The sequence below is a fragment of the Gymnoscopelus microlampas genome (assembly GCF_963454915.1).
Source record: "Gymnoscopelus microlampas genome assembly, chromosome: 6".
In the NCBI taxonomy this organism is placed as follows: Eukaryota; Metazoa; Chordata; class Actinopteri; order Myctophiformes; family Myctophidae; genus Gymnoscopelus; species Gymnoscopelus microlampas.
In genome coordinates this window covers 51,106,125-51,121,499 of record NC_139943.1, presented here as the reverse complement: position 1 = coordinate 51,121,499, position 15,375 = coordinate 51,106,125, and the positions used below count along the sequence as shown (strand labels likewise).

Here is a 15,375-nt window from a genome sequence, read left to right as displayed (position 1 = left end):
TTTGGTACTTTAAGTACCTTTTGATACCAATACCTTTGTACTTTTACTCAAGTATATTTTTGAATTCTGGACTTTAGTATTTCTACATTTTGTATTGATACTTTTACTTACGAAATGTGGTGTTTTTCCACCACTGCATTTGGGTGAGGGAGACTAGCCTAATAGCCTAGTTATTATCTGGACCGTCAAATCATGTTATAGAATTTACACCAGGGGTCTTCAACGTTTTCAGGCCAAGGACCCCCTAGCTGAGAGAGAGATGAAGCAGGAACCCCCTCTATATTGTAAAAAATTGTATTTCAGATAAAAGTGTGCTGCTCTTTTTTCCCTCTACACCTATAACTCAAAAATAGCAGATCTACAAGCTCACAACGCCCTTAAGTTCTCCTCAGAAAAGGGATGCTAGGGTTCAAGTGGTTAATGTAAAAAGAAAAAATCACATCACACAAAGATTTGGCGGACCCCCTGTAGTAACTCTGAGGACCCCCTAGGGGTCCCGGACCCCTGTTGAAGACCCCTGATTTACACTATCTGACCGTGTCCCACATAATACGTGCAAATAGAGAATCTATTCTCTACCCCCACCTGAAGAATGCTTGTATCCATGTAGAGAGTAAATAACAGGCCATGTGTTTCACATGCCTGAAGGCTTAACTGTAGCAATAATACACCGTTTCTCTCCATATCTAAGAAAAACCTTGAGCTCCTGGTCTGTAAAAGAGCTGTTTTATCTCCCGTCAAAAAGGAGTAAAGACTGTCTGTCTGCAGATTAAAGCGTTTGAACCCATTAAGACCGGGAAAGCATCTGTCACTTCCACTTTAACCATTATTTTAAGCTTTGGCTATTAAAAAATAACAGATCTGCCATCTACAAGCTCATAGTGCGGCACCGAGTGCCGCGCTATGAGCCCGTCAATCTGTTTCATGCCTCTGTTTAAGTCACATCTGAAAACCTACCTCTACACTAAGTGTTTTTCTTAATTGTTTTTTATATGTTGTATTGTTGATTTCTCATGTGTAATCTTGTTCTGTAATCTCAACAGCATTGCAAATGAGGGTGAACCTTAATGCTCTTTTCAAGAATAAGTCAAGGTTTCAATCAATCAATATGATTGTATACACTGTAATGATGTTTTTCTAATATCATGTTTTGCTTTGTTGTCTGTTGTTTTTAATCTTGCTCTGTTTGTTTGGAAAGGTGCTGTACAAATAAAATTCTTTATCATTATCATATAGAGTATAGACGGTCGGCCGAGCCGGATGCACGGCGGTGGGTTTGAACCCCTAGCCTCCATGGAGGTGTTGGAGGACAGAACATCTTAAACTCTACAGCAGCGGTGTCAAACTCGCGGCCCGCGGGCGTTTTGCGGCCCACGGAAAGGTCCGTGGCGGCCCAGGAAATACTTTTAAAAATAGTAAATTGATACTACATCTAACAGACAGAGTCGCATTTTGCACTCACTTGCTGTGCGCGGCCAAGCAGCTCTCCCCCACACGCTGCTACTTGGCTGAGTACCTCTGATGGCCCTGCCATTGTCTCCCCAGCTGTGGAATGTTGTGGCTGATTGGCTCGTTAAGAGTCTATTCAACTACTAGTCGAGTAGTAATGGCTATAGGCTACTCTTTGATCCTCACACAGGAGTCAGCACAGCACGGACATGTATTCTCTCTCTCTCTCACACACACACACACACACACACACACACACACACACACACACACACACACACACACACACACACACACACACACACACACACACACACACACACACACACACACACACACACACACACACACACACACACACACACACACAAACGTAGTGCAGTGTTATGAAAACTGAGTTTGTTCAAGCAAAGAGATGTCAGGTGTCTGGGAGCAGCAAGTGATTTAGATGAATTTTCATGCTGGCTACACCATGTAAATTTGATATTTTTGAAAATATAATAATGGTAATAGCCTAGGTAGTTTAAATGTATCAAAGCTGCTTCTTTTATTTCTCAGGAGCTTGCCCAGTGAAATCCTCATCAGTATTAATTGAACTCAGAGCGTATTTAAATTCAATCTGGGAAAGCATCTGTGTCATTTTAAGATTTATTTGGCTATTCAAAAATAGCAGATATCCAAGCTCATAGTGCGGCACTATGAGCTTGTAGATCTGCTATTTTTGTAAATGTAAATAATTAAAGTAGCTAATCTTCATAAAACATTTTTTAAAGTGATATACTGTAGATAGCAGTGACTGAGATGTAGTGGAGTAGAAAGTTCTGGAAATTGGAAATACTCTAGTAAAGTAAAACTACATCAAATCTGTACTTAGGTACAGTACTTGAGTAAATGTAATTAGTTACTTTACAGCACTGTTCTATAAATGTAATTATTTAACCACCCACACACATTACCAGGTATTGTTTAACTTCAAATTTAATTATTCTACTTAAAATGGTTTATAATAATAATAATAATAATAATAATAATAATAATAATAATAATAAGGGTAATTATTATTATTATTATTATTACCCTTATTATTATTATTATTGTTGTTACAAATTGCATTGTTTGTTTTCTGAGACAAGACAACAGATTGAAAAACAATGCTGTATAAATGAATGTGTGTGAGCGCGCATGTGCATCCGCAACTGGTTCCTGCCCACCTCAAGTCACCATTTGACCAATCTTGCCCGGACACCAAAATGAGTTTGACACCCCTGCTCTACAGGGAGACGCTATTGATGACATTAATGTTTCTATTTCAGACCATGTGATCAGGAAGACCAGGTTGATGAGGAACTCTGCTCTCAGAGAACATCCACCACAGCACAGAACTCTCTCTGTGTTTCTGAGACAGAGGTGACAGAGCAGCAGAAGAACTCTCTGGTGACAGAGCCGAGCAGAACATCTCTGTGGTGACGGAGGTGACACATAGGTGACAGAGCAGAACGACTGTGGTGACAGAGCAGAGCGGTCAGGTCAGAGGTCATGACGGTCACATACTCGCGGCGGGTGGCTGACGCAGGCCTGGGAACGTTCTTCCACCTGCTGCTGAGATGGAAGGGAAGCGTCTACAAGCTGCTCTACAGAGAGCTGATCATCTTCATCGCTCTCTACTACCTCCTAGGGGTCTTCTACAGGTACTAAATTAAATTATATTATATTATATTATATTATATTATATTAGTCTTCTACAGGTACGTTTCTTTGTTTTTGTTTTGTTTTATAAATGTCCACCAGGATGGAGATTATGTTTTTGCACCTGTCCCTGTGTCTGTCTGGCGGGCAGGACCTAGTAACACACAACATAAAATCTGCCCGACAACGACGATAAATGTAAATTGAATTGAAAGACTGAGCAGAGGCGCTCGGGTAGCGCAGTGGTAAAAGTCACTGCCCACCACCACAGAGGTTGGGGGTTCGAATCCACCATGGTAAATCCGTCTTGGTCGAGCGTCTATACGAACACAATTGGCCCGTGTTCTGGGGAGGGGCCGGGCGGGGAGGGTGATATCGGTCATTGCACGTACTCCTACGGGTTGGGGCGGCACCTGTCAGCGGGGAGTGTTGGGCGGGAGGAGTAGAACGAAGGCTCTACGTCCTCCCGGTGGGGGCTCCTCACTGGCAGGTGAGTCAGTAGGATACGACAACAGTGACTGACAACACAGACATGTGTGTGGAGAGGAATTCATTGGCATACCGACTAAAGGGGTAAAAAATGATTGGCTACACTAAATTAAAGAGAAAAAAAAGAAAGACTGAGCAGGATGTGTGTGCGTGTGTGTGTGTGTGTGTGCGTGTGTGCGTGTGCGTGTGCGTGTGCGTGTGTGTGTGTGTGTGCGTGTGTGTGTGTGTGTGTGCGTGTGTGTGCGTGTGCGTGTGTGTGTGTGTGTTGTAGGTTTGTGTTGGCTGATGAGCAGAAGAGATACTTTGAGAAGCTCTCCCTCTACTGCAACCATTATGGAGAACTGATCCCTGTGTCCTTTGTTCTGGGTGAGTTATAATGTCATAGTACACAATTAACCACATTAGTTCTCCAGGAAGAACTGAGCTAATTCCTCCTTGATTTGATTTGATTTTATTAGACGTTATACAGGAAAAAACACATGTTACATCATGTTCATCGTAGAAACACCAAGGATACAGACACAAAAGTCTTGCGACTTATTTTCATTGTGGTCCTTGGTTTGAGACAAACAACACTGCAACAAAATACATACAGGTAGGTAGACAGTACAGTAATACATAAAACAATCAATAGCTACACTACCTACAATATAGATAGGGGTTGGTTAAAAAAAAAAAAGTTATACCCATTTCAAGCCAAGACCTTAAGCTTCCTTCTAATGTAGGAGTGATTCTCATCAGATGTAGTTGAACTGACCTGGCTTCAATGCATGAGGAGCTAGCAGACCGCTTCTTATCACCTGACAGGGGGGAGTTTCCCCGGTAGGACGTAGCTTCTTATCACCTGACAGGGGGGAGTTTCCCCGGTAGGACGTAGCTTCTTATCACCTGACAGGGGGGAGTTTCCCCGGTAGGACGTAGCCAAAGATTTTTAATATAGCAAGATACGCATTCTCCATTGTAGCCACTAGAGGCGAAGTAGTACACAAATCCTACAAATGGTCTCCTAAGTAGGCATGGTTGTCTTCTCCCCCAACCACCCCACCACCCTCCCCCTCCCCTCTCCCTGGCTGACAACGTCATATGGATGTGTATTTGTGTATTTTCTTCATTAAAGAAAATAAATGCTTTACATGTTTGAAAGTAAACTGTTATTCGCAAAGATGCTTTTAAGAAACCTATGAAATTCCCACTACAAACACACATTATTCAGTCTTATGCTAGATGTGCTCCTGTTTCTGCTCAATGTTAACCATATATGTATGTATATATATATATATATATATATATATATATATATATATATATATATATATATAAAATATTATATATACCTTATAAATAAAAGGCCCTTATTTATAAGGTATATATTTTACCACTATTGACCATAGTATGTTTAGAAAATTAGCATGAATGTTATGTTTAGCAAAATGTTATGATGATTCCCAAATCATACCCCATCAACCAAGACAGTTAATAATGGAATATTATATTATTGAGCATTGGAACACACATTTTATTTAATTTTTAATATGTCCATAATGATTTTCACGTACTATATTCACATATATAATCTCAGTTAATCAGTTTTTAGAACATCTTATGGAGACAGAGCATAGAGTTAAAAATAAGGGACAGAGCCCTCTATGTCTCGTCCGTCAGACTGCAGATGGACTCTTCAGATATCTTCCCAAATCTTGCGAGAGTGTGTTGATGGGCTAGAGAAAGGTCCATAACAAAGTAGATTTTCTCCTAATTTGTGTCTAAAAAAAAAAGCCATTTTAGTATGAAAATCTAGTACATATTGTGTGGCTTGTGATGATTGGGTCCAATATTTAGTTCAGTATCCATGGAGCTAAGGAATGGTTCAGAAGCTGTGTTCACGTTGACTCTTCCATTGGAATCAATAGACTCCAACTTGCTTCCTGTCTCCTAAAAAGGTGTCCACCTACGTCACGCAGAAACGGGAAGTAAACCGGAGATTGCGTATCTTTCTATATTAACAATCTTTGACGTAGCTTCTTATCACCTGACAGGGGGGAGTTTCCCCGGTAGGACGTAGCGCGTGGAAGGAACACGTTATTTCAACCAGTTCCTTTCCCCTCCATCAGGCGCTCCAGCTGACCAGGGGGAGGCAGTATAGAGACCAGGAGGGAAACGTTTTTAAAAAGTTGAAAATGTGTAAAAGGCGCTCGGGTGGCTTGCCCATCACCGCGGAGGTTGTGGGTTTGGAATCCACCGCGGTGCATCCGGCTTTGTCAAGCGTCTACTACACAACTGGTCTGTGTTCAGGGGGAGGGAAGCCGGGCAGGGAGGAGGGTGATATTTGTTACTCCACAAATCCTACGGGCCGGGGGTGGAGCCTGTCAGCAGGGAGTGTTGGGCGGGAGGAGTAGGACGAATAAGGCTCTACGTCCTCCTGGTGGGGGCTCCTCACTGACAAGTGAGTCAGTAGGAAACAACAGCAGAGACAAAAATAAATAATGTTCTGTATGTTGTCAGGTTTCTACGTGACCTTGGTGGTGTCTCGCTGGTGGGGTCAGTTCGAGAGCGTCCCCTGGCCCGACCGGCTGGCCGCCCTGGTGGGGGGTCACGTGCGCGGCGCGGACGAGAGCGCACGTCTGACCAGACGCACGCTGATGCGTTACGCCAACCTGTCCGGCGTCCTCATCTACCGCTCCGTCAGCACCGCTGTCTACAAGAGGTTCCCAACCATGGAGCACCTGGTGCAGGCCGGTAAGAAGAGGGGCTGTGTGGGTGTGCGGCCGTGTTTGTGTGCGTTTGTGTGTACATTTATTCAAGTACTGTACTTAAGTACAATTTTGAGTTATTTCTACTATACTGGAGTATTTCCGGTTTGCCACCCATGAGTGGCAAACCTAGAGGGTGGACTGCACGACTATCTAGAGGGTGGACTGCACGACTATCTAGAGGGTGGACTGCACGACTATCTAGAGGGCGGACTGCACGACTATCAAGAGGGCGGACTGCGCGACTATCTAGAGGGCGGACTGCGCGACTATCAAGAGGGCGGACTGCGCGACTATCTAGAGGGCGGACTGCATGACTCTTTTCAAAACCTTCCTTCCTTGGGGTTGATGACAACATATGAACTGTTCTGATTGGTTGATGTGTGTGTCACTCAGGGTTGATGACCACAGAGGAAGTGTTCTGATTGGTTGATGTGTGTGTGTCACTCAGGGTTGATGACCACAGAGGAAGTGTTCTGATTGGTTGCTGTTTGTGTCACTCAGGGTTGATGACCATTGAGGAACTGTTCTGATTGGTTGATGTGTGTGTCACTCAGGGTTGATGCCCACAGAGGAAGTGTTCTGATTGGTTGCTGTGTGTGTCACTCAGGGTTGATGACCACAGAGGAGCTCAGACATCTAGAAGCCCTGCCCTCTCCTCACAACAAGTTCTGGGTTCCCTGCATGTGGTTCGTCAGCCTGGCTCTGAGAGCCAGGACTGAAGGACGAATCAACAACGATGTGGCGCTGTCGACCATTCTGACGGTAAGAACACTGTAACAACACTGTAACAACACTGTCCACCATTCTGACGGTAAGAACACTGTATCAACACTGTAACAACACTGTAACAACACTGTCCACCATTCTGACGGTAAGAACACTGTATCAACACTGTAAGAACACTGTAACAACACCGTCCACCATTCTGACGGTAAGAACACTGTATCAACACTGTAACAACACTGTCCACCATTCTGACGGTAAGAACACTGTAACAACACTGTCCACCATTCTGACAGTAAGAACACTGTAACAACACTGTAACAACACTGTCCACCATTCTGACGGTAAGATGGGTGTTACTGTAACAACACTGTAACAACACTGTCCACCATTCTGACGGTAAGATGGGTGTTACTGTAACAACACTGTAACAACACTGTCCACCATTCTGACGGTAAGATGGGTGTCACTGTACATGAAGTGACACAGACAGAGGAGTACAGCGGGTACTCTGACAAAGCCTCCGTCACTATGACTCAGACATATCCTTCGGATAGGCGTTGCAACGTAGATTTGAGAGCCACATAGGTGCCCAAAACTCTAGTATGAAAAATAAACAATTTTTATTTGATCAAAGTCTCTATTTTAGAACATTTAGCCAAACTTATAAGCAGACAATACATACAAATAAACAAATAATATTTTGATCAACTATTTACATTCATTTCAAAACTACAATTTTTTTTCAGAGATCTCACCTATAGCTCTCTCAAGGTTGAAAGTGGTGAAATGTCGGGACACATCAGCAGTATAATTGCTGATATCGATGTCATGGAAACAGTCCAATAATAATGTTAGCCAAACCAATATATATATTGATCTGTTCATGATGATCTGTTCTAAACCCTGACTCCTTTCCTTCCCTGTTTCCTCTGTCCTTGTCTGTCTCTTCTCTGTTCAGGAGCTGAACAGTTTACGGACAAAGTGCATGAAGCTGTACAGTTATGACTGGATCAGTCTGCCTCTGGTCTATACACAGGTAAGTTCAAAATGCGTCGCGATGCGACGCATTGTGAACTTGTAGATCTGCTATTTTCAAAAGATTTTTATACATTTGAAAACTTGTGAAATGGAACATTCTTCATAATGAGTTTTTTCTACTTTTGGTACTTTAAGAACATTTTGATACCAATACGTTTGTACTTTTACTCAAGTAAATTTGGAATTCCAGACTTTCATTTGTAACAGAGCATTTCTACATTGCAGTATTGATACTTTTATTAGTAAAACGTGTGAGTACTTTTACACCACCGATGATGATGATAGGATATACAGGATGTATAACGATGTGGGTGTGTCCAGGTGGTGACGGTGGCCGTCTACAGTTTCTTCCTGGCATGTCTGATTGGTCGACAGTTCCTGGACCCGGGTCAGGGTTACCCGGGTCATGATGTGGACTTCTACGTCCCCGTCTTCACCCTGCTGCAGTTCTTCTTCTACGTCGGATGGCTCAAGGTGGAACTTCTGTTCTGACAGACAGGGCTTTCTGTCAGAAACCTTTCTATCAGAAACCTTCTTTTCTGACAGAAAGGTTTCTGACAGAAAGGCCAATGGCTTTATTTTTTTTCTCCTTTTTTAATTTCAATTTTAGAGTAGCCAATTATATTTCTCCCCTTTTTCTCCCCAATTTAGTCGTTATGGCAATTGAGTTTAGGGAATGACTGATGAGACCCAGGCCAGCACTGATTCCACATCAGAAACTCGGGCTGTGATCTTTTATTTTTAAAAAAGAAAAAAAAAGACTATTTACGAAAAAGGCAGTCAGATCTTTAAAGAACTGACACATAAAAATAGAGACAACCAACTGTTCGCAACATAGAGGACACACATACCCCCCCCCCCCCCCCCCTTTATTTTTATTTTAAGTTATCATTATTGATAAGGATAATAATTTAGCATGTATTAGTATATTTTGCTTTGATTGACTTGTGTAATTATGTTTTTTTTTAATTATTATTATTTTTTGGTTACTGCATTTTATTTAACACTGGGTGTATATATATATTAAAAAAAAGAAAATAAAACAATTTCAAGGAGATATATATGTAATGTAGGCTAAATATCAAATGTAATATGAACAACTTGCAATAAAAGGATTTTAAAAAAATGTGCTAGCAAAGAGCGCCATCTAGCGTAAAAACGGAAAAACACATCAAATACGTCTTTGGAAAAAACATGTCAAAAACACATCAATGGCAGAGAATGAGTTAATGCCAGATCTATACTTCTATTATAGCACGCTAACTCTCCAGGAAGAGAATGGCTGTAGTTTCTATTGGCTTGGAACACAAGCCAATAGAAACGCACGCTACAGTCCTCCTCTGAGACACAGAGTGAATAGACAGAAAAGAAAAGTTTTACTTTTACTTTACGTGCATCTTTGGTTTTAGGAATTTCATTTTGTTTTGTTTTGTATTTTAGTTTTACTGTTTAAAATGTTCAGGTATTATTAGGAAAGTCTTGATTTATAGAAGCTGAAAAGGGTAGAATGAAAGAATTCAAAACAACTAAAGAAGAGATTTTATATCATGTTTCATCTTCTCTTCATATTGTCAGGTAGCTGAACAGCTTATTAACCCTTTCGGGGAAGATGATGATGACTTTGAAACCAACTGGCTGGTCGACCGCAATTTACAGGTTTGTACTAGAACCAAAGGAGATCATCTGATCCATGTTCCCCCAAAATGTCTCAAACATGAGACAAAATGCATTATACTATGCTGCCATCAAAATGTGGTTTGTGTTGTATTGCTGATGAATTGAGTACCATGGACCCGAATGAAAACAAGCCCCCTGGTTTTTTGAGTGTTAAACTTTTAGCATAACCTTTGGCTGTACCCGTACTGTTAATAATCATGCTAATAAAGCATTCATTCAATCAATCAATCAATCAATCAAAGTCCTGTGCTCCAAGGTGTCCTTGCTGTGTGTGGACGAGATGTACGACAGTCTCCCCCTGGTGGAGAGAGACAAGTACTGGAATGAAGCAGAGCCTCAGCCTCCATACACTGCAGCCAGCGCTGAGCACCGTAAACCTTCTTACATGGGCTCTGCCCTGGACATCAGGTTATTATTATTAGTATTATTATTATTATTAAGCCCTCCTACATGGGCCTACTCGCCCATTCAATGGTCTGATAAAACGTGATAATCTCCCATTCAATGCATTGATAGCATTCGAAGCCGGTCTAATAAGCTGTTCTGCTACCTGACAATATGACAGAAGATGATATAAAATCATCTTTAGTTGTTTTGAATTCTTTCATTCTACCCTTTTCATGTCATTAGCTGCGGATAATTAGATGTCGTTTTTAACCTCAATTACAAACAAGCTACACAATCTGCCTGGGGGTTTGGTACCCCTTTAATAACATTCTGTAACGCTGTACCATTGTACACCACCAGTGTGCCCAAGGAGGAGATGGAGTTCCAGACCAACCTGGAGCAGATCAAGGAGCACGAGGAGGCCAGCTACTCCACCACGCCGCTGTTAGGAGGTCTGGGGCGCCTCCTGCAGGGAGTCCAGTCGCCCGGTTTTCCTCGCTCCTCGCGGGTCTCCCTGCTTCGCCGCCGGCCCGGCGCGCCGCCGAGCCGCTTCCTGTACCTGCACCCTGAGGCGCTGCCCACGGCGCCCGGACTGGTCCAACAGCGCCACCTACAGGCCACCTCCGGTGGAGGAGGAGGAGGAGGAGGCCACGAAGCCGACCCGGACTATGCCTTCTCCTCCATGCCCATGTATGACAGACCCGGCTTCTACAGGTCTGTCTGTCCTTCTGTCTCTCTGTCTGTCTGTCTGCCTGTCTGCCTGTCTTCTCCTCCATGCCCATGAATAACAGACCCGGCTTCTACAGGTCTGTCTGTCTGTCTGTCTGACTGTCTGCAACTCTCACTGCTTTTAAATCAGTGCGAAAAGAAACATGACAAGAAGTATTTTAGAATCGCTGCAATTAAAGCACATTGAATTGCCTTGCAGTTGAAATGTGCTACTGTGTATATAATATATATGTATGTGTACTGCAAATAAATAAACTTGCCTTAATGCCTTCCAGCTGCCCACAGACGCCAATCCACTGCGTGCCGCCCACTCTGCCGCGCCACCGCCCCGCCAGGCAGCCGCCACGCCCGGGGGGCGACTGGGACCACCGCAGCTGCACCTCCTTGGCCCCTCCCACCATGGCGGCGGGGGGCGCGGGCTCCCAGCTCCTCCTGCCCGCCCCGGACACGCCCGGCGGCCACAGCATGCCCCCGCCCCCGTCCTCGGCGTTCCCCTGGCTGAGCGAGGTCGACGGCGAGTGCTTCTCCTTCTCCTTCCCCGACCCCCCGGCCGCTCCGGAGCTCTGCCCCATGTCCAAGCTCAGACCCGGGACCAACGGCCTGCTGTCCCGGCGCCCGCTGCCGCCGCGCCTCACCCTGGACCCCCTGCTGTCGGCCGACGGCCAGCAGAACAGCGGCCCCGCCCCCGGCGGACCCCTGAGCGCACGGGGGTTGTTGTGCGGAGCGGCGGAGAGGATCTTCTCCTTCAGCGTTCCCTCTCGTACGACGCCGTCGGCTCCCGGTAATCCCAGTAACAGCATCAGCAACACCAGCAACACCAGCATCAACACAGTCGTGGGTTCCGGAGGCACCAGCACCGGCAACTTGATCGGCAACTCGATCGGCATCAACGGCGGGCGAGCCGTTCCTCACGGAGGAACCAACGGCGGCAGCAACAACAGCATGCACACGGGGGCGTCGTTGCAAGTGGCCAATCAGCAGCAGCAGCACTCGCCCAACGATTCGGGAATCTCATTGGCCGAGGGGGACCTTCTGGGCGTGGTTCTGGGGGACAATGGGGAAAACACGGGTTCTGGAGGACGGCAGCACGACTGAGGATTCTGTTTGACACTGACCTTCAAATGTATTCTTCAGATAAAACTGTTACCCAACCTGGGGTCTCTGGGCCCCCCTTGGGCCTCCCTTGGGCCTCCCTTGGGCCTCCCTTGGGCCCCCCTTGGGCCCCCCTTCCCAAAGTCCAGCATTTAAACATGTTGCACAAAATCATACCTTGCTTTCATCCACTGTGTGCCTGTAGTGTGTGTCTCTACTAAAATCATTCCAATTTTTTTTTACATTTAGTGTTAAAGGAAGGGTAAGTGATTTTCTTTGGTTAAAATAAGTGTTAAATAGCTCTGTTCTGATAGTACTCATTGCTATAGAGTGTTTATTCAGTAACAGGAGTCTCCATGTCTCTCCAGCTCTTTAGTAAACAGAAATTGCATTTTCAGGTCGGGATACCAATTTTATCCAATCAGGATAAACTCGGAAAAGATACAGATTAAACAAATTACATTGGAAATTATGACACAAAGAAATGAGCAGACAAAATTGGAACTTGGAACACTATACAAATGAAGCTGATAAATGGGTACTCTCTCCTGATTTTGTCACCTACCTGAAAATGTATTTTCTGTTTATTAAAGAGCTGGAGAGACATAAAGACTCCCGTTACTGAACAACATCACAATATAGAGCTTTAACCTTTTAACATAAAGCTTTCTGTTTTAAACCAAAAAATATCACTTACCCTGCCTTTAAGTATGTAGCAGCTTTGGCGATATAACACGTTACATGTAGTTTCATGAGTCATATAATGCAATTATTTTACACTTTGGTGATCATTACAATGACAATAAGAGCATTTCTTTCATAAACTGTTCGCCGTTCAACCAGATTTAGATTAGCGTTTGATTTGTCTACATACCACCAAGAGATGGCGCTGTTTCACCATGACATTGACAATAACAACTTATTAAAGTATCATAAAATAGAACATTATGATTTGTCATTATGTGTCCTACCAAACCTTTGTGCTCCTGGACCTGCAGACTTCACATCCTGAACACTAACTATCATCAGCAGAAGCACATAGTGAATATGCAAGGGATAATGTATGGGGAGGTATTGAAATTTAAAGCCCGACAGGGTGATAATGCACGAGGCGAAACCGAGGTGCATTATCAAATGAAATTGACTCAAAAGTTGAATCAAAATTGACTCAAAAATGGACTAAAAAAAAATAATTGACTCAAAAGTAACAACAAAACGAAGTATTTCCTTGCTTACGGAAATGAAAGTATTCCATAAGTATTGGGCTGGGCGGACAAGTTCGCCTCGGAAAACAAATGACAGTATCCCATAAGGTAACGGGAAGACTCGCCGCAAAACACGCACCCCCATTCTATATACCGCTGGATTTGCCGGTAATACCGCCGTATTTGCCCCGGGACGACTGTGTTTTGGGGCGAGTGTTTTGGTATTCCCCCGTTATTGCACCACGATCAAAAAGGTGCACTTTTTGGCAGAGCAGAAATAAAACATGTTTTTAGTAGTAGCCATGTTCAATGCTGCTTCCATAACCTCTCGTCATCGAACATAGCCGATCTACAAGCTCACAACACATCACTTCTGCTACGGATTGTGGAGCCTGTAAGTAAGTGAGACATTTTCAGCATGCGAGGATGTCGTACGACGAAGTATACGTCCAGCTTAACGTAGCTGAACTTAGCTGCCTTCCCCTTCCCCAAGAACCTGTGTCAGTGTTCTAACAATGGATTAACTAAGAACCTGTGTCAGTGTCCCAACAATGGATTAACTAATAGAAATGTCAACTTCCTGCTGATTTTACTATTTGAAGATCCGGATCGATGGATTCAGTCTGGGTTTTCTTTAGCCCTGGTCCAGAGCGTTAGTGAGTTCTCTCTAACGCCCTGCCAGCCCCTTGGCTCTGCGCATGTTCAAGGAATCCCCAAGGGCTCCAACTGTAGTGAAAATAAACAAAACCACTTCGCTACTCACCGAAACAAAGGCTGTTTTGTGTTGTTGAAAGTCTATTCTCGGAGGTGGGAAGCCTCTCAACACCCCACCTTCTCTGTACAATACACTTTTTGGGCAGAAAATATGTTGTTGACGGACAACGGATGCACGCTTATGAGAAACAACAAATATAAAACCTGGCGAAACAGTTGCGTGCATTAGCGCAAGATGAGGATAAAGGAAACATTCAGTCTAAATGTCCAGTTTGCTAATTACTAAGCAGTTTGCACAACTACTAGTCTACTACTACTACTTTTGTATTTGAAACTTTAAATTTCTCTAAATGTTATAAACTTTCACGACGGTACAAATATCATATATGAAAAGGCTACTATAGGCTACAGTGAAGTCCGGACTGAATGACTGAAACGGCTGTAGTCCTTGGGAAACCATAAACCTACGTAGGCCTACAGTACATCTAAATGAGTTGCCATATTTATGTCCTTACATTACAAATCCTTATAAGCTATATATTTTTGGGATGCATAGTAGCTGAAACTCCACAAGAAATTCCTCTATTTGGTGAGAGCATTGCTCCTCCCAGCCCCCCCCCCGCTACTAGGAAAACACAGTTTGTGCCACGGAGGCACAAGGGGGCTATTGCCTCCTTCCATACCCACCAGCGGAAGCTCCGCACCGGGTGGTGGAGCCGGGCGGCCCATGGTCCATGGCCGGGCGTAGGCAGGAACCCCTTCGCACATGTCAAAAGTTATATTCCGAATGAATGCTTTGGGTCATGTAAACGAGGAATACTTGTGTTCAGGTCCCATGTCAACAGGTGAGAGGAACAGATTATGAATCTCTATTTGGAATGAGTTCATTCTGAATGAATACATGATGTCCATGTAACTGCAGCCAGTGTGAGCTTGTGAATCGGCTCATTTCTAACAGCCTGAGTATAACATAGGGTTAAAGTGGTTGAAACTTGTTTGACGCTGCATGCATGCAGGCATTCATTCATTCATTCATTCATTCATGCATGCAGCTGGGGACCCCCATGAAGCCCGACAAGGACCCCTGGTGTAAAGGTCAAAGGTCAGAACAGAAGACGTGCTGAGAATATAAACTTTATTCGTATGAAAGTCTCTGGACATGAGACATACATGCATGTATGCCTACATGCACATTCATACATGTATGAAAGTCTCTGGAGCTCAATGCATTGTTTTAGAAACAAGGTTCATTATTAAAGGTGTTTGCATAACGTAATACATCACTAAAGAATCCAATGATTGAATAGATAATGACACACACACAGTGTACTGAACAATACACATGACATTAGAGCGTAACAAAGTTGTTGTGCTCAATTTATTCTCCCGTCGCACGACAAGATGTTCTCATAGTGGTCTAACCTAGTGGT

At 43.8% G+C, this 15,375-nt stretch overlaps 2 protein-coding genes across 2 annotated transcripts in view; both read left to right on the top strand.

Annotated features, from left to right (window-relative positions):
* Positions 1 to 15,375, top strand: part of hps5 (HPS5 biogenesis of lysosomal organelles complex 2 subunit 2) — a 120,129-nt gene that overhangs the window by 99,563 nt on the left and 5,191 nt on the right. The window lies entirely within an intron of this gene.
* best1 (bestrophin 1) lies at positions 2,986 to 12,029 on the top strand (the record flags this gene model as incomplete). The annotated part of the gene is made up of 10 exons (XM_084059624.1): positions 2,986 to 3,137; positions 3,896 to 3,990; positions 6,127 to 6,360; positions 6,985 to 7,139; positions 8,062 to 8,139; positions 8,463 to 8,615; positions 9,717 to 9,797; positions 10,075 to 10,226; positions 10,566 to 10,919; positions 11,210 to 12,029. The coding sequence occupies 10 exons, from the start codon at positions 2,986 to 2,988 to the stop codon at positions 12,027 to 12,029; spliced, it is 2,274 nt and encodes a 757-aa protein (XP_083915750.1).